Consider the following 23,696-nt stretch of genomic DNA (forward strand, 5'->3'; position numbering starts at 1 on the left):
GAAATTATTGAGACAGTCTGGTGTTGTGCAGAATGTAGTCCACCCCCTTCTTGACTAGGATTTGCAGGAATTTTAAAAGTTTTGCTAATAGATAAACTACATTTTTACACAACTTTTTTGTTCGTTGTAATTATGTTATAAGCACATAATAATAATAATAATAATAATAATAATAATAATAATAATAATGCTATTTATTATTATTATTATTATTACTATTATTATTTTAATACAACTTAAAGTATAATGTATACGTTTTTAACACAATTCTTTTTTTAATACCACCTTGTGGTTTTCAGTATGCACATGGACAAAATTTTCTTTTTTCCCCTTTTCTATCCTCGAGGGCGGCAGTACTGGCGCAAAAAACACACCTTTGGACAATGTAGTTCTCAAATAATCAATTCCCACACTGCTCCATGATGGGCAGCCTACACTTCCCAGCGTTCCTCAGAGTTGCTCTGGTCCGTTTGTTTTGCTGCTCAGACGCGGCTAGTTCAACTTGCCACAGCGCGGAGAAGCTGAGGGTTGTTCTTCTGATGGCTGTCTTCCGCATAGCGTGAATTCAACCTCTTCTCTTTAATTAGCATCTAACGGTCGCTTGTATTCCATGTGATTCTGCTTTGTAGTTTTTGTTTTGTAGTCTTATCGCAAGGTTAAATTCATTGGCTAACGTTTAGTTAGCTAGCTGGCTAACGTTTACAGGAGTTTCCACTTGTTGCTAGCCAGGAGGAGCATCGCCCACAACAATGCCAGGATACCCTTGGTTCTCGTGGTTTCCTTGACAGATATCTGTTTCCTTATGTGTGGTCAAAACAATGGTGACACGGCTCCCATGTGTTGTGACAGAGTTATCAATTGTAAAAAAGAAAAGAAAAAAGTTCATAGGCATCCCATTTTCGTTCTTAATCTGATTAACGGTGCACTTAACAGCGTTTTCCGCTGATGAAAGTAGTGCTGCGCCATACTTTGCGAAGTCAGCCGTTTACGGTGTCCGCTCCTCGTCTCAAAGTATGGATATATCCAGCGACTCTGACTCATACGACAGGACCCCGGATCACCGGTCACGGCGGCGCGAAGCCCACCGCAGACCTGGCCGGGACAGGGCGAGAGGCAACGGGAGAGAAATCGACGGGCGAACCGTAGACATCTCCGAGAAAATCAGCACTCTTGCAAACACCTTACAGGTACTTTGCGCAGGTTTGCGTCAAAAGACATGCTATGTGGATCTGTTCAGGGTCCACCTGCAAGCATTCACCTGTGTTTGTCCCCAACCATACGACCAAGTCAGGTGTTGGGAGATAACAAATCACTTAGGTATAAGTTTCATCTCATCATGGGCTGGGAACACACTGAACAATGGTCTGTTGGCCTTTTTTCGGCAAATTTTCAGTATCAGACTCTTTAGTTACTGCATTTAAATGATGTTTATACACTTTTTAAATGTAGGGTTTTCCATCAGTTTATGGTTCAATTGTTATTATGTAAAAGAAAAGAAAAATCAATTGCCGTGTGAGAAGGCAGCATAATGCAGTGATGCTCTTCCTTGTGTTTGTCTGATTCAGAGTGCTCCTGTTTTTGTGTCTCTTCTTTGGAGAATTAACCTGCTTAAATGGCATGTATTCCCTATTTACATGAGTAATAAATGGATACCAGTCAAACTTGCCACAAAAGATTTAGTGTTGGTATAAATTCATAATTAACATTCATAGTTTGGGAATGAAAAAATAACCACTGGTGTCAGAGACATCCTTTTGTCTTTCATGTGCTTTTTTCCACCTGTGGTTTCCGGCTAATGAAAGCACCTGTATATATAATAAAATGAATGGATGGATGGATAGCTCTGTATCCATAGCCTGTTTTGAATCCTTAACACATTTCAGCAGTCTTTAACTGGAAGTGTCTTAATGGCAGGACACCAGCAGGAACTTGACCAAAGTAGACAAGATGCTGGGTCAGTACAGGGAGCACACAGACGACCAGGCTGAAGCCATGGCACTGGTGAGATGCCTGTTCTCTTAGATGTCTTCTATTTTATTTTATTGCTGTACTACATATGTTAAGGCTGTTTTATTCTGCTTTATTTAGCTATTTTACGTTATAGAGCCATTTAGGTTTTTTTTCTTGAGTTTACACTTGAAGTTAGTTTCATTTTTTAAAATTATTTATTTAGAATTTGATGATCGATGTCCTTTTTTTCCTTATTTAGTTTGTTTTGTTGTCTTTTATTTAAGCTGTTTTGCTGTATGTTTTATGTTAAGGCTACTATAATACAAGAATTTCCCAAAGTTTGTGATAAATAAAGCACATCTTAATTCTAGCAGTTTCACCCACTAATTTATGCCTTTTTATTCAGGTTTTTTTAAGTGAATGACACTCCCAATTTTTTGCCAACTATATGTTTATTAGATCAGTTTCTGCTGACAGCATTATACATCAGTATACATAAGGCAATCAACAAGGACAAACTGTATGGAAAAGAAGGAAAAGCCCCCAGAAAAATAGAAAAATGGGGAGTGACTTCTTAGGGGTCAGTTTGCCAGTTGAACCCATTTATCATACACAGCTGCATGGGGCCTTTGGTAGCAACACTAAGCAGTCAGAGATGGCTGGTTAGAGATGGATCATCAGATGCTGACAGTGAGGTCAAATCCATTCTCTCTAAGTATGTTAAGAAAGGGCCCCAAATACGACACTCCCATTTATGCTTAAAAACAACAACAAAAACGTCTCTCTGCCTCCTTCTAAGTCATTTATACTTTTTCATGCATCAGCTTAGGGAGAACCTAGAGGAGTCAATCAGCCAGCTGCAGACACAGAGGCGATCCAACGGGGTTCGGAGCTCCTCAGCCTCCACCCTGCATACCAGCGACCTGGAAGCTTCCTCAGGATCAGGTATGAAAAAAATGACCAGTAGAACCAGTGATCGAGTTTTGTTTAGTAAGTCTTTTTCAGAGTATGAAAGTGTTCTACTTCCTGCTATATGTTTATATTGTTTGTTAGTTTGCAAAGCAAACCTCTGATAAAATGTATGCTTGTGATTTCAGAAGGCCAGCGTTTCTACCCCACTTCTCCACTTAAGGATTACACGAGCCCTCCAGGAAGGAGGAGGAGGTCTCAATCTGCCAATGTTCGCTTCAAGGAAACAAGCCTGGAAGGAGACGGTGTAAGGAACAACAGACCAGCTAGTGCTTCATTCACGTTCAGCATATTGCCACTAGAGGGCATATTGGGTAGATCCACATAGAGTATGTTGTATAGTCCAAAAAAGTTACTTTTCACTGGCCACAGTGGAAAATGTCATGGGGTCAAGGAAAGGTGTGAAGGAGACTTGATAAGTAAAGAGGAGGATAGTGTACACTAGACTCCTTTACAGTGTCACAGCGGATGTCTGCTGTATTGAAAAGTACAACATCCACAACATAGATTAGAAAATGCACAACTTACTCCACCTCAGCATGTTCTTACCAGCTGAACAACAGTGGAACTTAAAGGCACTTTGATCAGTTAATACAGCTCATAATCTGAAATTAGAAAGTTTTTATAAATCTGCGTTCTTCTAACAATGCAAAAGCTCAACAAGAAGCCAATTTTATTGTAGTCGTGTAAGAGTTAAACTGTGGTTGTTGCTGTGTGATAAAAATTAAAAACATAGGATCAGGTTGTGGACATGGATGTCATGTTTAATACATGAGCTGTGCTATCTTGTCAGATTTGTTGATCATTTTCAGTCGCTATAGATTATGGGAATGACCTCCTACTTTCCTAAAGAATGGTGTAATGTATCCTCTGCTGATGGAGGTAAAGGAAGCTTTGAAGCACTTTTATTCAGTTTTTGTAGAATTTGTGCAGCTCTTACTGTGACTGCCAAAACAATACTTCTTGGTCATTTAACTTAATTAGAAACCTCCTAAGCAAAATTGGCTGTTCAATTACAACCCATAAGTGCAGTATCGGGTTCTGTGGATGTGTCTCTGCTGCTGCCGTCTTGGTCAGGGATTCTGACTGTGGCTACTGACGTTTTCCTGACAGACTTTTTTGCTGCTATTTAATTTTTTGAATGAAAGAAAGCATCAGGTGATATGCTGATTTATCATCTCCTATTTGAATAAACCTCTTTCATTTGATACATAACAATAGGTTATCTGCTGAACTTGATAAGCGGTTAAGAGGATGGATAGAGAGATGGATAGTTATGATAATCCAGTAACCTAAATCCAGTATTTCAGGGGATTAGTCTGACACTAAATGAGGCTAACAAAAATTAGAAAAATAGATGAACATTTGAATCTCATGAATATTTTTCATAGTGTAGGAGAAAGCTGGTTATTATTTGTCAGTCGGCTATGTCACTTTTATGTGTTATCGTCTTAACTAGTCCTTAATTAATCTGTATGTGTGTTAAATCTCTTTAATGCAGGGCTCGCAAAATTTTAAAATCCCTGGTAGCCCTTCGGGCAGACACTCTTTAGTTTTTGGTAGCCCGAAATAAATTTGAGTAGCCCGAATAAAAAAAGATTATTTTTATTGTATAATATTGTAAAGGAAACAAAACATCAATCAAAAAAAATTGTTAAAACACAAATTACAACAACTGTGTAAACATTACAATCAACTCAAATATCTGGTTCTAATTAAACAGAATTTTCTGTGAACTTGTTAGAACTGTGTAGAACATGAATTAGTCTGTGTCAGATCCTGAATCTGAAATTTCCACTGAAGTCTCGGATGAGAAAATGCCACTCGACGTTGAGGGCATAGCATCTCCTTCATCAGCTTTCTCTTCCTGTGCATTGCCCTCCATTTCACTGCTCTTTGTTCTTGTCGGGGTTTTATGATCCAGGTGTCTTGAACCTTTTCCAGAAAACATCCAGAAACGAATCGACTTGTCAGGGCAAAAAGATTCAACTGTTTCCCCATTAATGGAGAGTTGCATGCAGTCATTCAGTGTTTCAGGGTGTAGAGAGGTACGATGTGTTGTCTTCACTCGGTTCATGCAAGAAAATCCTCTCTCACAGATGGCTGTCGATGGACTAAGTGTCAGCATTAATTTCACCAGCAACAAGATATGAGAGAGATGTTCTGGATTCTCAGAGAGGAGATCTCTGTACAAGCAATCTACTTTGCGACCCCGGCGTTCTGCAAGCCACACTTTTAGATCCATCCATTCTTGTGGAATTTTCTCTTTCTCTTCTGCATCTAGCAAACAGGCAAAATGTGTGACAAGATAATCCACCTCTTCATCCCCATAATTTGCTAGTTCTTCTCTGGGGTAGGGAAGAGTGGAAGGGTCAAAAACCTTGAAACAAGAGAGAGGCTTTTCATGGAGATTTTTAAATCTGTTGTCCATGTACTTGACTGTGTTGTCAATAATCTTCTGGATCTCTGCACCAAAGGTGTCTTTGTCTGTTCCCTCACCTCTTCTAGCAGGTCGCTGACTTTTTGTTAGCTGAGTTCCACAGTAGCAAATGCTACCATCCTGGTTCGCTGTGAACTTTGTGTCCAAGGTTTTCTGATATTCTCCTGGTTTTGTTTTTAGGCTGAGTAAGCGTGATGTTGTGCTCTCAACTAACTGATTTGTTCGTGTGATGTTTAGGTTATCATGCTGAAAATCAGTAGAGCACTTGGATAAGATAAGATAAGATAACCTTTATTAGTCCCACACGTGGGAAATTTGTTTTGTCACAGCAGGAAGTGGACAGTGCAAAAGTTATGAGGCAAAAATTAGAATACAATAAGAATAAATACAGTACACAACTGTACAGAATAGAATAAAATAAAATACTATATACAGTAGAATAAAATAAAATAAATATACAATAAGATAAAAATAGAATACAAATACAAATACTATATACAACTGAGTAAAAATACAACGATGACAGAAAGGATTATTGCACTTAGTATTATTGCACATGTATGGATGTGTGTGCTTGATCAGTTAAAGTCTTTGTTGTGGAGTCTGACAGCAGTGGGGAGGAAAGACCTGCGAAATCTCTCCATCCCACACCGTGGGTGCCGCAGTCTCCCACTGAAGGAGCTGCTCAGTGCTGTCACAGTCTGCTGCATGGGGTGGGAGACGTTGTCCATCAGGGATGACAGCTTAGCCGCCGTTCTCCTGTCACTCACCACCTCCACTGGGTCCAGAGGGCATCCTAGAACAGAGCTGGCCCTTCGGATCACCCTGTTCAGTCTCTTCTTGTCCCCAGCAGAGATGCTGCCGCCCCAGCAGACCACACCATAAAAGATAGCAGAAGCCACCACAGAGTCATAGAAGGTCTTCAGGAGTGGGCCCTCCACTCCAAACGACCTGAGTCTCCGCAGCAGGTACAGCCTGCTCTGCCCTTTCCTGTAGAGGGCGTCTGAGTTATGAGTCCAGTCCAGTCTATTGTTCAGATGAACACCAAGGTACCTGTAGCTGTCCACAGCCTCAATGTCCATACCTTGGATGTTCAGTGGTTGCAGTGGAGAATGCTTGTGCCTGCGGAAGTCTACCACCAGTTCCTTGGTTTTACTGGCGTTGATCTGGAGGTAGTTCAGCTGGCACCAGTCCACAAAGTCTTGAGTCAGTCCTCTGTACTCCTTGTCGTCCCCATCAGTGATGAGGCCGACTATTGCAGAGTCATCAGAGAACTTCTGCAGGAAGCACTGGGTGGAATTGTGGGAGAAGTCTGCAGTGTAGATGGTGAAGAGGAACGGAGCCAGAACCGTTCCCTGTGGGGCCCCCGTACTGCAGACGACCCTGTCCGACACACAGCCCTGAGTCCTCACATACTGTGGTCGGTCGGTGAGGTAGTCCAGGATCCAGGTAGTGAGGTGATGGTCCACTCCAGAGTTCACCAGCTTGTCCTTTAAAACCGAGGGAAGAATGGTGTTGAAGGCACTGGAGAAATCAAAGAACATGATTCTCACAGTGCTTCCAGCGGTCTCCAGGTGAGCGAGGGAACGATGTAGGAGGTGAATGACGGCATCATCCGCTCCAATGCCAGGCTGGTAGGCAAACTGAAGTGGGTCCAGTGATGAGCTTATTAGGCGCCGAAGCTGAGCCAGGACCAACCGCTCCAGGGTCTTCATCAGGTGGGATGTCAGAGCCACCGGCCTGTAGCTGTTGAGGTCCTTGGGGCGTGAAGTCTTTGGCACTGGTACAACAGGAGGTTTTCCAGAGCTGTGGAACTCTTCCCAACCTCAAGATGGTACTGTAGTCCAACATGAAATGCAGGAAGCGAACAAATTTCTCAGTCTTCATCTCCTGCACCACCCCCTTAGCCTTGGCTGCATCCTCGGCTTTGACATCACTTCCTTCTGCCATGTTCTCCATATGAACAACAGTGGGAGTGTAATTTTTTTCCACAGCCTTTAGACATCTCAGCCGGCTTGGAAGCCACCGCGTGCTCTTCAGCCCACTGAAATGTGCCAGCCTCTCATTTAGCAGTTCACTTATTTCTGTCAGCTCTCTTCGCTTCTTTGGGGAATAGTAGTACATCTTAAAGATGGTTTTCAGTGTATCTTCAAATTTCACCAGGTACTCACAGCCTTTCACGCTATCCAGCACGACTAGCTCTAGTTTGTGTGCCACACAGTGGATTGTTATGATGTGGGGTATCCTCTGTTTCAGTCTCCCAGCTACTCCTGTTTTCTCACCCATCATCACTGCAGCACCATCAAAATTTGCACACACTACTTTCTTTTTCCATGTGTCCTCTCTGATACCCATGGTGTTCACTGCTTCATCAATAGCCTCTAAAATACCTGCAGCATTTGCACTCTTGACTGGCTGACATTTGATCATGTATGTGGCTATGTCACCATTATCCCTCACATACCTGACATGAACCAACTCCTGTTCTATTATACCAGTGTCTGTGCTGCCATCTGCAAGAATGGATAAGAACCTGCTTTCTTGAATTTCCTTTTCAATCTGGTCTCTTGAAGTTTGTGCTATTGCTCCAATAAACTCTCTGCAAGCATGGTCATTGAGGTAAGTGGAACCAAGATCTAGGCCATTTGCTTTCTGAAGTTTGCAAAGACTGCTAAATTTTGCCAGTGGTAGTTCACTCTTTGCAACATAGTACGCAGTTCTAAACAGCTTTTTCAGGACTTCTTGTTGTGCTTTGTTTATTTTTAGTATGGTTTTTGCAATTGGTGTTTGTTCTGGGACAGATGCTGCAGACTGAGCACCAATGCATTTCTTGTGATGCAGAGATTTCTCATGAGTTCTGATGGGGTCTTTCCTAAAATTACTGGTCCCAGTAACAAAGGCGCTTGTCGACTCAGCAATAGAGGGAAACTCACGACACACCCGGCAGAACATCATGTTATTTACCTTGTCATATTCCAGCCACAGAAATTCTTTTGTCCATGAATCCAAAAAACTGCGCTTTCTTTTTGCCTTATAGTCTGATTTATCATAACTTTTCCGCTTTGTGGTAGGCCTTTCTTTGCCTGTCCCTTCTTCATCCTGACCTGTCTTTTTTGGCTCAGCAGAACTAAAATACCTGCGTAAATCCATCTGTCTTTACACATGCCAGAGATTTTTTTTTTTTTTTAAATTCTCTGCGCAGTCAACCTCTAGCACGTTTAAGCTTGCTGCGGGAGATTTCACGTGCCACGTTTGAAGAGTAAGCTAGTGAGTGATGTTGTGTCCTGTCTGACTATACCATATTGCACCACTAGAGGGTGGTGTCGTGAAATAAGAGGAAAGTGCAGTCGGGAAATTGTAGAGTTAGAATATAGTTAAGACGGCTATCTGATAACTCGATATGTCTCCCTGTTACCTCTACGATGTAAAGTTATGTGCTGCATTCATTAAAGAGCACTGTTCTTTGATGAGGACTCAGCTAATTACTCAGCTACATTTGCGAAAGAAAGCAAAGGCATTGTCATATATTTTTACTTCCTATGATAGCCCGACGGGCAGGGCTGAGATAGATTTTGGTAGCCCGACTGGAAATATCACTAGCCCCGGGACGTCGGGCTAGCGATTTTGCGAGCCCTGTAATGACACTGATGGGACATGGAGGTTGAGGCAGAGTTCAGACAGACTGTCCTGTTTGTTGAGTCCCAACTGAGAAAGTTAAGAGGCGATTATCAACAGCAGAACTGAAGATAAGAGAGTAAATAACTCATCTACAGCTCTTATTCCAAGTCAGAGTTTCACAGAATCAGACTGTAAATTTATTTAAGTGATGGGAGTAATCACATTAGTTTGATGGCCCAACAACACAAAAAGGAGCCGGAGGATTGGATTACTCTTTTTAAACATTATATCATTGAACTGTTTATGATTACTAATGGTAAATGGACTGGTTCTTATATACGCTTTTCTAGTCTAGCTGACCACTTAAAGTGCTTTACACAATTTGCCTTAAAAAACACTTTTTTCTAGTGCTTCTATCTAACACTCACACACAGTTACACTCTGATGGATGCATCGGAGAGAGATTTGGGGTTAATATCTTGCCCAAGGCATGCAGACTGGAGCAGATTGAACCGCTCACCTTACTGGTCTATCACCTGAGCTACTGTTCATATAAGATGAGGATTATGGTGTAAACTTACCTCTGCATCCTGTATAATAAATATAGTTCTAGTATTTGTAACAAACCAAAATGCCTCCTGAAACTTTCATTGTCAGGAGGCACAGCTCTCTGAACCAATATGGCATCTGTGTGGTTGCATGTTTTCACTGGACAGCAGCAATCACCTGTAAATAAGACATTTATTACGCCACCTTTGGCCTAATGTGTCAGTTCAGTTGAATTTAAGTCTTTTTATAGCACCAAATAACAACAACAGTTAGCTCAAGGCACTTTATATTGTAAGGTAAGGATTGTAGAATAATAGAGAGAAAACCCGAACTATAGCACAGTCCCCTATGAGCAAACACTTGGCAGTGGGAAGGAAAAACTCCCTGTTAACAGGAAGAAATCTCTGGTGGGACTGGACGAGCAGGGAGGGGCGGCCATCTGCCGCAACCTTCTGGGGGTTGAGGGGAAAACGGGATAAAGGAAACAGTACTGGGCAGAGCCAGAGATTAATAATGACTAATGATGAAATGCAGAGACATGAGTGACAAAGAAATACTGAGTGCATCATGGGAAACACCCAGCAGTCTAGGAGGGCTCAGGGTCACCTGATCCCGCACTAACAACTGTACATGCTTCATCAGAAAGGAAAGTTTTAAGCCTAATCTTAAAAGTAGAGACGGTGTCTGTGTCCCGAATCCAAACTGGTTCCACATGACCTCTTCTAACATGGTGATATGAGGTACTTAATATAAGATGGGGCCTGATTATTAAGATCTTGTATGTGTAGAGAAGGATTTTAAATTCACTGGCAGCCAATGAAGAGTCGCCAGTATGGGAGAAATATGCTGTGTTTCTAGCCCCTGTCAGCGAGAGTGCGCTCACTGCAGCATTTTCCATCAACATCATTTTATTCACATGGGTTTTCATTTGTGTTAGTTTTTCCCTTTCAGATATCTGTAGTGTGTTTTCACGATGCAGCGATGTGGAGCGCCGCTCAGCCGTGCCCTGCTCGTGTCTCGCGTTTTGTATTCAGCGTGGGTTTGTGGCTGTCTCACACAGATTCATACCCTGCACCAGTCCATGAGGGATCTGCGTTGTGACCAGCAGAGACTGTCTGATGACCTGGATAGAGAAATCCTCCGGAGGAACCGGTATCTGAAGTCTGAACATAAAAGCTCATACCTTCTCACACAACACATTCACAATTGAATTTGACAGCTATTGTTTTTATGTTACTGCAAAAGTCATTTTATGGCCAAATCTCCAATAATGGTTTGTTGTTGTCAAGTAGCATAATTAAACCGTTAGCCAGAGCAGCACTGGTGCTAGTTTCTCTTTGCCAAATTAGAAAAGCTGCAGAGTCGTTCAGACACACTAAATACGATTATTCTCATTTGTATTCAGTCTGACTGCATTGACCTCTGAAAAAAACGCTCATTACAATAGGTTGTTTTTTGAAAAACAAATGTGGCTTAGTAACAGCAGACGGCTCTCTTACAGTTTATTAAATTGAAGAGCGATACGTTTCCAAGAGCATTACTATGTATGTCGCACTGTTTTGGTAAGCCACAATGAATGCAAGCAGGCTTTTATAGTCTCTTCTTCTTCACTTCTGCCCACAGAGTCATCAGTTTAAGTTCTCGGCTCTGGGAAGACAGTGTTGGAATATTGATCTTTTACTTTTCATATGCACCGAACATAAAAAAAGTTTTTTGCTTGGGGTTTGCAAACAGAAGCACGGTTTCCATCTCTGTGAAGTCTCCTTAATAAAAAGGTGATAAAAGTGTCACAGGGAACTTAAAGAGACGGCGCCGCGCAGTCAAAACGGATTAGAATTTGACATTTTGAAGTTATTAAAAATCACTCCTACCCAGCGCCGCTGACCAGAGCAAATTGATCCAGCGTCGTATTTCAGCATCCGAAGCTGCATAATTATTTTTTAGTGCTGTCAAATAATGCATTTATGGGTCCTGGAATAGTATTTCCAGTGTTTTGCAGTGTAAATATTTTCAGCCAGCTTGATTTGTCTGTTTTTGTTTTTTCCCTTCTTTTGTAGGGCTGATATTGACACCAGGCGGGCGATGGAAAGCCTCACAGAGCACATGACAGCTTCCCTGAGACAGGACTCAGTGAGTTGTGGCTGTGTATTTCATTGCCAGTACTTCAAGTGTGCTTTCTGGCTCTGTGAATGTGTAAAGAAAAGCGGAGGCATCCAGAATTTAAGGCCATCGCATCACAAATTTTGATGGATGAAAGCTGCTGTATAAAGCATGGAATATGCAAATAGCTGGAGTTTCTGGAATAGAAAATGGCAAAAGACAAATGGCTTCCTCTTCTTTTTTTAAAGTAGGCTCATAGTGCTCCAACTTTAGCAAATATTTCCCTTTAATTTCCAGGCACACAGCTTGTTACTGCACCATCAGTACTGTGACAAATACACAGCCCCACATGACGCCCAATATGTTTAATATTTTTTATCTCATCCTGTCTGTGGGCGTGACAAGATAAAGCTTTTTACAGGTGGATATGATGCTTCCTGATTAGGCAGGGAGGCGCTGCAACGCGAATGTAATACACTCAGTCAGTTATGAAAGATATTTTTATCATCCGCACTTTTAATTTCCTGTTTTCTCATCTATCGCACGCTGATGCCATTCCTGCGCCGGCGCGAATGTTCGCGTGACCCGAGGAGCGCTCATTCTCTCTCTCGCCGTCTGTAGGTGTCGTCTCGTGTGGAGCGGCGTCTGCAGGAGCTGGAGAGAGAGATGCACGGCGAACAGAGGAGCACGGGCGGAGAGAGGAGGCCGGAGCAGCGGGCGGCCGCGTCTGACGAGCCGCAGGAGGTGACACTCCTCCTCGCCACTCACCTCCCACACCTGGCTCTTATCGCTAGGGGCAAGATGGAGGCACATGAATTCAGTGGAACGATTTAACTATAACTAATGACCACATTCATTTATTAGAGACAACACTTAAAAGCGCCAAGTGAATATTAAAGTTATGACTGGCATCCGTGTTACCTGGTGATCAGCAAAGTTGATCTTAATCACAAATATATCTATAATTCATCCAAGATTTTAAAAATGCAAATTCTACAATAGATTATACAGCAACACAGAGTTCCTGTAGTAATACAAGCCTCGTGCAAATGTGATTATATATTTATTCGTGTTCCTTCTGCCGTTGCATAAGAATGTGTTGGTCCGTGTTTCCCACAGATGTGTGTCATGAAATGAGGCGCACACACTTTCAGAATGGAATTATTACCAAAATAATACGTTTCTCTGGCAGATATCTAATTGGACAAACACTTGTGGAAAATAAATGAATAATAATAAACACAATGAGCTGCTTCTCAGTCCAGCTTTTCATCAATCATTGCAGTTTAGAAGGGATAACGACAGCGATCATTCTGCTCCATGTTTTGGGGAAGCATTTGCATTAATATGGAGGACAGCAACAAGCACAACCTGGCCCCGAGCCAGCCAGCAGGCGAACAAGAGATGGAAAGGGTCGGAGCAAAGGACCTACTTTCTTTACCAAATAAGAGCGAGGGGATTGTCCGGTGTTAAATCGCTGGTGTTTTTGTCTAAGACTGTCTAAGACCTCTGTCAGTGCGCCCCAGGGCAGCTGTGGCTACAATGTAGCTGCCATCACCAGTGTGTGAATGTGTGCGTGAATGGGTGGATGACTGGATATGTGAAGCGCTTTGGGGTCCTTAGGGACTAGTAAAGCGCTATATAAATACAGGCCATTTAAGACTGATACAAAAGTGCTGAAAGGAGTGTGTGCCAAATGTGTTTGGATTACCAATAATACACCTCAGCAGCTTACCCAGGTAAAGTCTGTGAATGGGAAACTGCTTTAGAAAAGTTTGGATGGCATTTTAGGCGCAAATAAAGAAGAGTTTGTTTTGCTGCGCAGCATAAAGAAAACAAGCTCAAATTCATCAGAAGAGTGAACACTCAATGAAAATATAATAGATGTTTTGAGGTTTACTGGACAATCAGATTTATTATGTACAGACGGGCTCATCAGCAGTTTCACCTTTAACCAAAATAGTCTTTGAGATCAGTTGGAAAGGTTACACGTTCAAATCTCTCTTTAGTCCTTCTTTGTCACATATGCAGAAATTTGGCTGATGAAAGCATGTCAGTAGCACCTTCCACAAAACAGCGCGGGGCTTTCAGGCAGTCTTTTGTTACACTGGGATTTTCCCAACATAATAACGCTGCCATCTGTGGTACAGAGATATTACAGTGAAAGTATAGTGGACCGTAGAAACAAAAACAGGTTGTCTGTTCAGAATTTGTGGGAAGTCAAAATAAGCATACTTGGTGGGATTAGTGAGCTTCTACAGGTTTAGATACAAGGATGGTTATTCTCCCTCACAAATACAGTTACAGAGCAGGGAAACATCGAGGTTTCTAGTGGCTTTCATGCTTACTGTACCTTCAATAACAGATTCTATAAGGTTCTTAAAGCTCGTTCTGCTTTATGAGACTATAAAACACACTAAGTAATTGCGTTGTTATAGTGCAGATGGTTGCTAAGCAAGAAATTGCTGCTTTCTTATATTTAATGCCAATCACGATCGTTGTCAAGACGTGATTTGTCTAAAAGCACAAGTGGCTGTGAAAGCGCTGTCATTAGGTGCACTTTAGTGATGTAGCTTGATGCGCATTATCTTGTGTTATTACTCATTTCTATTGCTACTTTACATTTAACCACACAAACCCTCCACATTATAGATCATCAGCATAATGCCGCTTAATGATATTTCTTGGTTCATCTGTATCTTCTCCCAATCTGTCACGTCTGTTGTATTTTACCGGTGAACCACAGAGGGGCGCTGTGTATCCAGACTGATAACCTGTGTGAGCAAGAGTTTTTCAACACGCTGTGTAGTGATGGTAGCTACCAATTCATTTGCATCCCTCTCCTCTGTCGTGCCCTAATGGGACACCAGCGGGGCCCAGGGCGATGGGAAATAATGCATTTGCCCAAAAATTAAGGGTAAATAAACAAGCATGAGGAAATGAAGAGGAAAATAATCTCTTTCACTACTAAAGAGCAGGAGAGGAGGGAGAGCAGAGGGCACATTTATTCCCCACCGATGGGCCTGCTGTGATGTGAATCAAATAGATGATGAGTCACTTGGGTAGATGTTATTGCTAGCAGCCGGTAATTCATCACCACAGCCCGCTTAGAGTGAGTGGGATGGAGTGGGATCTAAGCTCTTGTACAAATCCACCATGGTGCCAGTATCTCGTTCCAAGAAAAAGGCGATGATGATGGGGGGAGGGCAGGGGATACTGTGATGCAATAGCACTTCTCATGTGTCATCTTTATAGTGTCTCACAATAATACACGGTGTTTCCTGCATGGAATTTTGTTTGTGTGTTTTAGACTTTAGGGAGATGCCAAATTGGAGCCAGTGAAAGAGCGGAGAAGATGGCAGCCAGGCTGCTCAAAGCAGACAGGGAGAAATCCAAGGTAAAGAAACTGAGTGTTAAAGGAGCGTTTTTGCATTAGAGAAAATTTGGGATGATCTAAACGCCTTCGAGAATCTTGGTTTCAGTTTTTGCCGTACTGCTTCAACGATCGTTTTAAATAAGGCATGCAGAGACTTTATTATTGCATTGTAGCTGAAAATGACATTGAAACTTTCTATTTAATGTTACAGTTTTCATAATTGCAGTAATACAAATTATAATGTTTACTTTTTATTTACTGATATAGAAAACTTAATTGTGGCTCAAAATGTGAAGGCTATGATTTGTACTTATTTGACAGATTGTTCATTTTCTTCTTATTTGGGAATTTTTGTTGAACAGATATGTCTATTATTTTCCAGGCAAGGAAAGTTAAGTTTAAAACATTGAATTTGTTTTGATGATTTTTGTTTCGTTCTGCTGTAAGTTTCTGGATTAAACCCTGATACTGTTCAAATTCTGAAACACCTGTTCATGTAAATTGTTTTTGCTTCGCTGTCCTCAGATGGGGCAGGAACTAGAGAGAGCCAGAAGACTGCTGGAACAGTCAGAAGATAGCAGAGAGTCCCTCGTTCAACAGGTTTGTTTGTCCTCTGCCTGATTGTATGTAAACCAGTAAAGCTCATGAGACAAAACAGTAAGATGAGAAGAGACTTTTTGGAAATCTTCAGTGTTGTTCTGCCTGCTGTCAGACAGTCGGATGTCTTTTTTCTGCGTTTTCTTACACGGCTGATGATCCCCAGGTGGAGGACATGCGCTGCGAGCTGCAAAGGACAAGGGAGGAGAAGACGGGGCATGAGAGGGCACGGCTGGAGACTTCTCGGCCCAGTGCTCAGCCACATGGCAGCTATGCTGACAAGGATGGTGGAAGAGGTGGGCTGCAAGGGCCAGGTATTCGGTTGTCAGGGGAGAAGAGAGTGTATGGATGCAAGTTAAATGGATGGTTTTAAAGATTGCTGTGCCAGTGGAAATGGATGCTAAGATTTTGTTTTTTAGGATGACAACTTTCAGGTTTTAAATGTACAGAGGGGTGTTCAGTAAAACACAGCAAAACAGCACAGTTACAAGCGAGCAGCAGAAATGAAACGCAGAGAAGGTGACGCAAGACAACAGAGCAAAACAAAAAATGCAGCCTGCTCACTGTGAAAACTTGAGTGTGGACTTACATTCATTCACAATGTGTTCACAAGATATACTGAAAATTTTAAATCGTGGGATGATTTATCTGTCACGTGGATGCTCGTTTTAAACATTTTCAAATAATAACATCATTGTGTGTAGCTCATCTCTACCAGCCAAAATCTTGGGCTTCCAGTCGATCTATACTTAACTAGGCTTTTTTTACTCATGATGGCTCTGCTGTTGTTTTTAGGGGGGGCTGCGAATCAGAAGAAAGAGGAGCTAAAGCCTCAGTCACACAGGCCTAGAGGGCGGTCAGTGACCACAGGAGCAGGGTCCTATCACTATCAACAACTGTGTACTCCCTGAATGTCTGGAAAGGGGTTGCAGGCTGTTGCCAGGGGAAATCAGTTGTTGTGCAAAGAGGGCGCTGCACGTTTTTGTGATTGCTTTCACAATTTGCATTGCACTTTTCAGTTCCACTCCTTTGAAAGAAGTTTCTGAGTGTTTGCAGACAAGTCTCCAGGACGTTTTTGGTGCAACCATTCTAACATGACATTTTTTGCAATCTCGTGCAACCTCTTGCCAACTGTGCAGGAAATATGCACTTCTCCCTAGCAACTGGTGGTTACCAGGGAGTCACTGACCCGTCTCTAGAGCTGCGTGAGTGGTGCTGTAGCACCACTCACACAAGCTGCCACCAACCTCCAGGAACAATTTGCAAGCAGGAATACACATTTTTCTCTCATGACCAGAGGTTGCGAGGTGGTTGCAGACCAGTCTGTAGGCGTGTTTGACTGGGGCTTAAAACTGTGTTTCATAGAGAGGATGGACACAGAGGCAGCCCAATAAAAGATTAAGAACAGTATTTTTTATATTTAACAGTAAATCATGCAAAGTGTAAAACTACTCTAGTTGAGTTCAAGAATAAAAATAAAGTTAGAAGCTTATCTTACATCCCCCGTTATCCTCGTGTCGTGTTTTTGTGTTTCTGTCTTGAAGGTTTGATTGGTTAATGCAGAGCAAAGTAAAAAGGCTTCAGTGCCAGCAAGAAACAAGATGGTGAAAGGAAAACTTAAATGTTGGTGAGAGGACTGAGAATTGGTTTGAACTACACAGAATATCAAAGATTTATTACCATGAAAGGAGAAAAAATTGAGTGTATATTTGAGAAAAATATTGAAAATCCAACTCTGTGCGTCTGTTTTTTTTGCAACATTGATTTTAGGACATCAAAGTGTCTTTAAAGGCAGTGAAAGCTCCAAAATGAGAGATTCTTTAAGTGTCTCACGTTTTCTAGAAGGTTAGGTTATGTAAGGGTTTGTGCTGTTTAGTATTAGGTTGAGTGAAAGATTATTTCTTAGTTCATAATAACTTCATTAAATCCTCATAGCGTGCTTCTACAAATCAGTACTTAAGTTGTGGAGAATCCTTCATGAGTCGCAGAACTTTTCACTACTTTTGTATTCTGTTCGCCAGATGTTTGGTCGGTGACCAAAGTGACCAAGTCTTTAACTTTAGTGGCCCATGTAGAGAATATCATCCACGGCATTATACCCATTGTGAGCTCTAGGAGCAGTGGGACCACGCCGTGTGGCACCTGGGGGGACCAGCTGTTGCTGAAGGACAGTTTGCAAAAGAATTCTGAAAATAAACTGAGAGTGAATCTTATTACATTTCCCTTAAAAAATAAACCCAAAAACCCGATGCTGTAGCTTACCTGTTGATTGTCATTTTTGTTCCACTTTTTTTATATTTTGTTTCCACCGTGCAGTAACAGCACTCTGGATGTACGTCTGCTGATAGTGGTGTGCATGTGTCAATAGATCGCTCAGACCTGGAAAAGGAAGTGGCAGAACTGCGTGTTCAGCTGTGCAAAGCCTCGGTCCGTGGTGAAGTCGAAGAACTGAAGAGGGCTCTGGACTGTAAAGAGAGGGAGAGGGTCCAGCTCAGCTTACAGTTGAAGGTGTGTGCGAGTCACAGGTGGTTCAAAAAAGAAAGACGATGCATTTCTCGGGTCGTCTTACTCCAAAGACTAAAGAAGTCTCAGCTGGAGTTCAAACGAACACATCACAAGCATGCTTTTGATTCTGCCCATGCTGCTGTCTCCACCCCGTGCTGAGGTTATGTATGTGGGTCTGTTGCTTCTCCTCCACGGTCGCATCCCCTGCCTGCTCCATACCCCTTGATCCCTTTTATATCGTCAGATGAAGCGACATTTGGAATAGATCAGGAGTCAACAGGCAGTCATTTATCCTTCTCAAACTGGTGCAATGTGTCACTCCCATCACTGAAACAAGATGTAAGAAGAAGAAGGAGGGAAAAAAAGAGTATTGCAATTCCTTGCAAAGTTGGGGCGTTCGAGGCTGCAGTTGGTATCAATAAATTGTTAGTAGAAATAGCTGCACTTCAAGCATTGGCACATTTCTCTAATCTCTGATGTTTCTTTTACTGAAAATGTGTTTAAACACCCACACTTCCCCTATTGCAGAGTAGGTGCTGAGAGAATATGCGGGTGTTTGCATGTATCACCTGGGGCGTCTCGTGCCGTTTTTATGTCTAAATCGAAATAGACGTTGGAAGTGTTTCATTTTTAGTGGTAAATGAGAAAAATGAAGTATAATGAGGAGAATGGGATGGAAGATTCAATTTTTCAGTGGCTGAATTTATATAAGGTCTAATAGGTCTATGACTAATCAGTGTATGACTAATTACTCCTAACTGACAGCCTTATTCAGTATAAACGCCTAAACGGCAACAGGGTTACCTTATTTACCCTTGCTTTCCACTTCAAACTTGCAACTTCAAAGAGATTGTGATTTTCTTGTGGATATTACGTTAATCCAGAGCAATTCTTCTTTTAGATTACTTTTCAGACCAGCGATGTAGATAATCCAATTGTACGTAGCGTGTAAACACCCTCAGCCGCCTCTGACCTCTCTCTGTCTTTGTCTTTTGTCTCTTTCTTAGCTCTGTCATGCCAACCCTTTATTCTTTATCTTTACTCTAAATATATCACCCCTTTTTTTCTTTGCTTCTCTCCTCCTTTTTCTTTTTTCCTACCCAGCATAAACCCATTATTCCACTCTCCCTTTTTCCTGCTTCCCCAACCCCCCCTCACACTAGCAATAGTCACTCACTGAAATAATCTAAAATGCAATTCTCTGCTCCACAGAGACACACACCTTGACCTTTCTTTTCTATATATACAAGGAATTATCGTCAGACCTGGCGGTGCGAGAACAACAGCAGCAGCGAATGCTGGAACAGCTGAGGGACATACAGGTCGCTTAAATAATCAACCTTTTATACTGAAGTACACTCACATGATGTTTACCTCTTTATTCTAAGCCACAACTTTATCAGATTTTAATATTAAGATGTGAATAAACTAATCCTGTGGTAATAAGATGCTTGAGATTCTTCTTGTATGGGAATGGTTGCACACGATTTTATATTCTAAAGGATGAATATACATTTTATTCATAAATTCAGTCTTCCTTTCAGAGCCGAGGGCAAGCAGAGAGGAGAGAGACGGAGGCATTACTCCTCGAGAGCACAAGGAGCAGAGATGAATTGAAGACCAGAGCCCAAGAGGCTGTGCGCCAGTGGAGGGCAAAGTGCAGGAGACTGCAGAAGGAGCTGGAGGAGGCGAGGGCTCGGGCTCAACTTCATACTGACAAGGCCTCACAGGTTGGTTGAAGCAGATGCTTTCATAGCAGTTTTTTTGGACACAGCTCACAGAAGCAGCTGATCCTGTTAATGTTGACTTTCAGCGCTGAAATAAAAAGCAAGAATCTTAAAACGTCATTGATTCCAGTGAACTGATCTGCCCTGTCTGTAAAACTACATCTTTGCTCTTTTCAAAATGGGCACTCTGCCAATTTTACACATCAAAATTGGTTTCCTTATCTCAAGCAGCGCTTCGCTCTCCTGATTTGGACTCAGCCGGGGTCTAATGAAAGGTGCTAATGAGTGACATTATGGGAAATGTCAGCGTTAAGAGCTTGACCCGTATTAAGGGCCAGAAAATCTAAATATCTCAGCATCCACTGCATTGATTTTGGCTGTTTTCTTTAATCCACCCACTGTGGGTCGAATAACCTTACGGCTGCAGAGTGCTGAATCACTTGATTGCTTCTGCAAAACAACATTTTTCATGAATCATGTGTGAATGTCCAGCCTAGGTTCATATTAATGTGTTCTTTTAACTCTAAAACCACGTGAGAGGCTTTCATCTTTGCAATGAAACGTGAAAAAAGCGTTGTACGTACAGAATACATTGTACTGTGTACAAGATCGTGCCACCGGTTAGCTTTTAATGTGTATTAGCGCAAGTTAAACCAGGACTGCTAAAACCACTTTGCCCTGCGGCTCTGGTAGTGCTTTCGGTTTATAATTGATCAAAGTGAGAGCTCTCAGGTGAACCACCAAAGGTTCACTGTGGGAAATCTAGCTGGATCTGGTGGGAAACTGCAGCATAAATTCAGCATTAGTGGCAGTTGTGTCTTAAATGCTCCACCTCCGCCCTCTGCTGCTGCTGCTGCTGCTGCTGCAGGTACAGGCTGTGTTACAGCTGGCACCACTGTTAGCTAGAACCAAGCCTCTTTGTTGCTTTGTCTTAGCAGCAGAGTCTGGCTCACGCACAACTTCTGTGACTTTGTTGGTGTGTTGTGAAAAGTGAAGTGATCAATAATGTCTGTACTAAAATGCAGTTATCAGCTTCAGTAGTGACGCCTCGGGCAGCAGGGAGAAACAAAACTGTAGCTGTGCTGCTCAGTGAGGTCAGGATACGTGGTTGGATGATGGAAGGCTACAGTTACATACATAATACTGGCAACTAATGTGGACGTTATGGACACCACAAAACTAGTAGTTACAGCCTGTCCTGTTTTCCTGATGTTTCATGTTTGTTAGCAACTTTGTGTTTCTAGCTGTGTTGTAAAATGTGTTTATTTTGTTTAAATGTTTGTTGTAACATATTTTGGGAAGTTTGTATTGCAATTAATTAATTAATCTGAGATAATTCTTGTATGTAGATGGACTTTTAAACCAAATATACAGGAGTCAACAAAAAGCACAATCTGAACTCAGAATATAGACAGAACATTACAACAGGAGTATGAAGCCCTGTGAGCCAAAATCCAGCACAAACAGGAAATATTTGTCCAGTTAATGATTTGCATAATGACACAATTCCCACTGTATGATCCATGTGTTACAAAGCCCAGACCCCAGAGGTCATTGAGCACCTGAGGAGCCTGAATATGTAAGTGTTTGTAAAGTGTAAGGTGAGCAAATGTAATCAAGAACATGCTAATGGTGTGATGTTATCAGCTTCCTGTCCCAAATTGCAATTGTAAATCCTCATAAGAGGCTTGATTGTGATAGATGCTGCTTGTAGACAAGAAAACGTGTAACCACCAGACAGTTCATTGGGTATACCTCACCTGGATCCTTTGTTTGTCTTCAGACTCAGCTTAATGCTTCATGGCTACACGATATAGCAGGGTGCTGGAAACATTCCTCACAGATTTTAATGCATCACACAGTTCCTGCAGCTTCTTTTCAGCTGCATTTATTACGTGAATTTTCCGTTCCACCACATCTCAAAGGTGCTCAACTGGATTCACATGTGGCAGCTGTGGAGGCCATTTGAGTACAGTGAACTCACTGTCATGTTCCAGAACCCAGAGATTATTTGAACTTCGTGGCATCTTTGTGAGAGGATCGGTACACTGTGGTCCTAAAGGCACGGACACATTCAGCAACACCACTGAGGCAGGCTGTGGAGTTTAAAGTGGAGTTGATGCTGGTCATTCTCCTCTGACTTCTGGCATCAACAAGCATTTTTGCCCAGAGAACCGCCTCTCGCTGGATATTTTCTCTTTTTTGGGCCATTCTCTATAAACCCTTGAGATGGTTGTGCAAGAAAAATCCCAGCAGATCAGCAGTTACTCAAACTCTCAGACCACAGCTTTGCCACGTTTCAAAGTCCCTTAAATCACCTTTCTCCCCTATTCCCTGACTCGGCTGTGATGACCATGTTTACGTGCCAAAATGCCCCGAGTTTCTGCCATGTGATTGGCTGAGCCACTTCATTGAATGAAGTGAATTTATATAAACCTTTTATTTTTGGGCTCACTAAAGTAGCTTTGCCAAAATACTCCTTATTTACCTTTTACTGGGCCTTGATACAGTGCTTAGTGACATCAAGGAGAAGGAGGAGTAGAAAAAACTGAATGTGAAAGGATGTTAATCGCAGTCTGACACCAGAAATTTGACCTCTCAGGGATTACAAGTACATCATTTGAAAGTCTGGTGATATTAATATGAGCATCCTCCATTGTAACAATATTTATAAGACAAAGAAATCAGGAAAAGCATAAACATCAGAATCACTGCATCCCTGACTCCTCTCTTTGTTCGTGTTCATTCATCCTTCATTTTGTCTTCGTGTCATAGAGGACGACTTTGTGTCATCGTCCAATTTAAACTTTTGAATAATGCATTTTGAATTCACCCGCCATGACCACAAATAGATTACCGTTGCTTGGTATGTTAAAGTGGTCGTGTTTCGTTAAATAATTAACGCCCGTCTATTGTTATTAGCTTAGACGTCACCCCCCATCGATTCCCATCCCATTCGGACTGAAGGAGTCACCTCCAAACTGGCAGTCAGCACCTTGTGCCTCACAGACAGACAGTCAGACCGACTCCCACCTGGCACACTCGACGTGATGCGAATTAATTAGAAAATCATTTTTGCCCTCTTAATGAATTAGGGGAGAGAATCAAGTGCTCAATTAAATGATTAGGCTCTGAGCTGCTGCAAAGTCTCTGCAAATTCCAGTCAAAGCCGGAGTATTAGAAGCAATCTGCCTTGAGCAGACCTGACCATTGTCCCTTATCGAGAAGCTGAGTGCAAGCATTTTCCTATCAGTGCAGGAGCTGGTACTGCATATGTTTCCCCCCGCTCCGTCTCTCTGTCACTCTTTCTCATGCACTCATCATCATTGTCAGAGCTCTTCTTTGTACACCATCTCCCTCCTCTTCTTCATTTGTCATTCTTCATTCATCTTTTTTTTCTCTTCCTCTACCCGGCTCGTTCTCTTTATTGCTCCCGCTCTCTCTCTCCCTCCAGGCAGCCAGGGAAAAGGAAAACTCTCAAGCCCAACTGAAGGCGCTGAGCCAGCAGACTGAAGCAGTCCGCAGGGAGCTCGCTGAAATCCTAGGCCGCTTGGCCCAACGTGAAGAGGAGCTCCACCGCAAGGACGTGGAGCTGTCGGAGACACACCAGCGCCAGTTGTCACTGCAGCAGGAAATCCGGGAGGTGTGGGGTCCAACACCCAGATAGATTTCTCCTTCTTCGTTATTTTAATTACTAGGATTTTAAAATATGCAGCAGTGTTTTCAAATGTCTAGCACTGCAGGGATTTTATTGAAAAATCTCAATCGAGTAATCTGAGTAATTCCTTTTTAATTGCTTATTTGTTTTTTATTTTTCATGTAAAATCCAAAAATCCATATAAGATGTTGCATTAGAGTCATTAAA

General features: G+C 42.1%; 1 protein-coding gene across 6 annotated transcripts in view; it reads left to right on the forward strand.

The window, feature by feature from the left end:
- Nucleotides 1-465: 465 nt before the first annotated feature.
- cep128 (centrosomal protein 128) overlaps nucleotides 466-23,696 on the forward strand; it is a 51,490-nt gene continuing 28,259 nt past the window's right edge. For 3 of the 6 annotated variants that reach the window (XM_080883594.1, XM_080883590.1, XM_080883595.1), the window contains exons 1-14: nucleotides 466-1,187; nucleotides 1,915-2,001; nucleotides 2,775-2,895; nucleotides 3,048-3,166; nucleotides 10,587-10,687; nucleotides 11,584-11,656; nucleotides 12,248-12,370; nucleotides 14,937-15,023; nucleotides 15,528-15,602; nucleotides 15,766-15,913; nucleotides 17,968-18,107; nucleotides 19,355-19,426; nucleotides 19,649-19,834; nucleotides 23,286-23,474. In XM_080883594.1, coding sequence (XP_080739720.1) covers nucleotides 1,014-1,187; nucleotides 1,915-2,001; nucleotides 2,775-2,895; nucleotides 3,048-3,166; nucleotides 10,587-10,687; nucleotides 11,584-11,656; nucleotides 12,248-12,370; nucleotides 14,937-15,023; nucleotides 15,528-15,602; nucleotides 15,766-15,913; nucleotides 17,968-18,107; nucleotides 19,355-19,426; nucleotides 19,649-19,834; nucleotides 23,286-23,474 — 1,695 coding nt within the window. In that variant the 5' untranslated portion in view covers nucleotides 466-1,013. The remainder of the gene's footprint in view (nucleotides 1,188-1,914; nucleotides 2,002-2,774; nucleotides 2,896-3,047; nucleotides 3,167-10,586; nucleotides 10,688-11,583; nucleotides 11,657-12,247; nucleotides 12,371-14,936; nucleotides 15,024-15,527; nucleotides 15,603-15,765; nucleotides 15,914-17,967; nucleotides 18,108-19,354; nucleotides 19,427-19,648; nucleotides 19,835-23,285; nucleotides 23,475-23,696) is intronic. The other 3 variants (XM_080883592.1, XM_080883591.1, XM_080883593.1) reach the window with 3 other exon arrangements.

Source organism: Rhamphochromis sp. 'chilingali', assembly GCF_963969265.1.
Source record: "Rhamphochromis sp. 'chilingali' genome assembly, chromosome: 5".
Taxonomy (NCBI): domain Eukaryota; kingdom Metazoa; phylum Chordata; class Actinopteri; order Cichliformes; family Cichlidae; genus Rhamphochromis; species Rhamphochromis sp. 'chilingali'.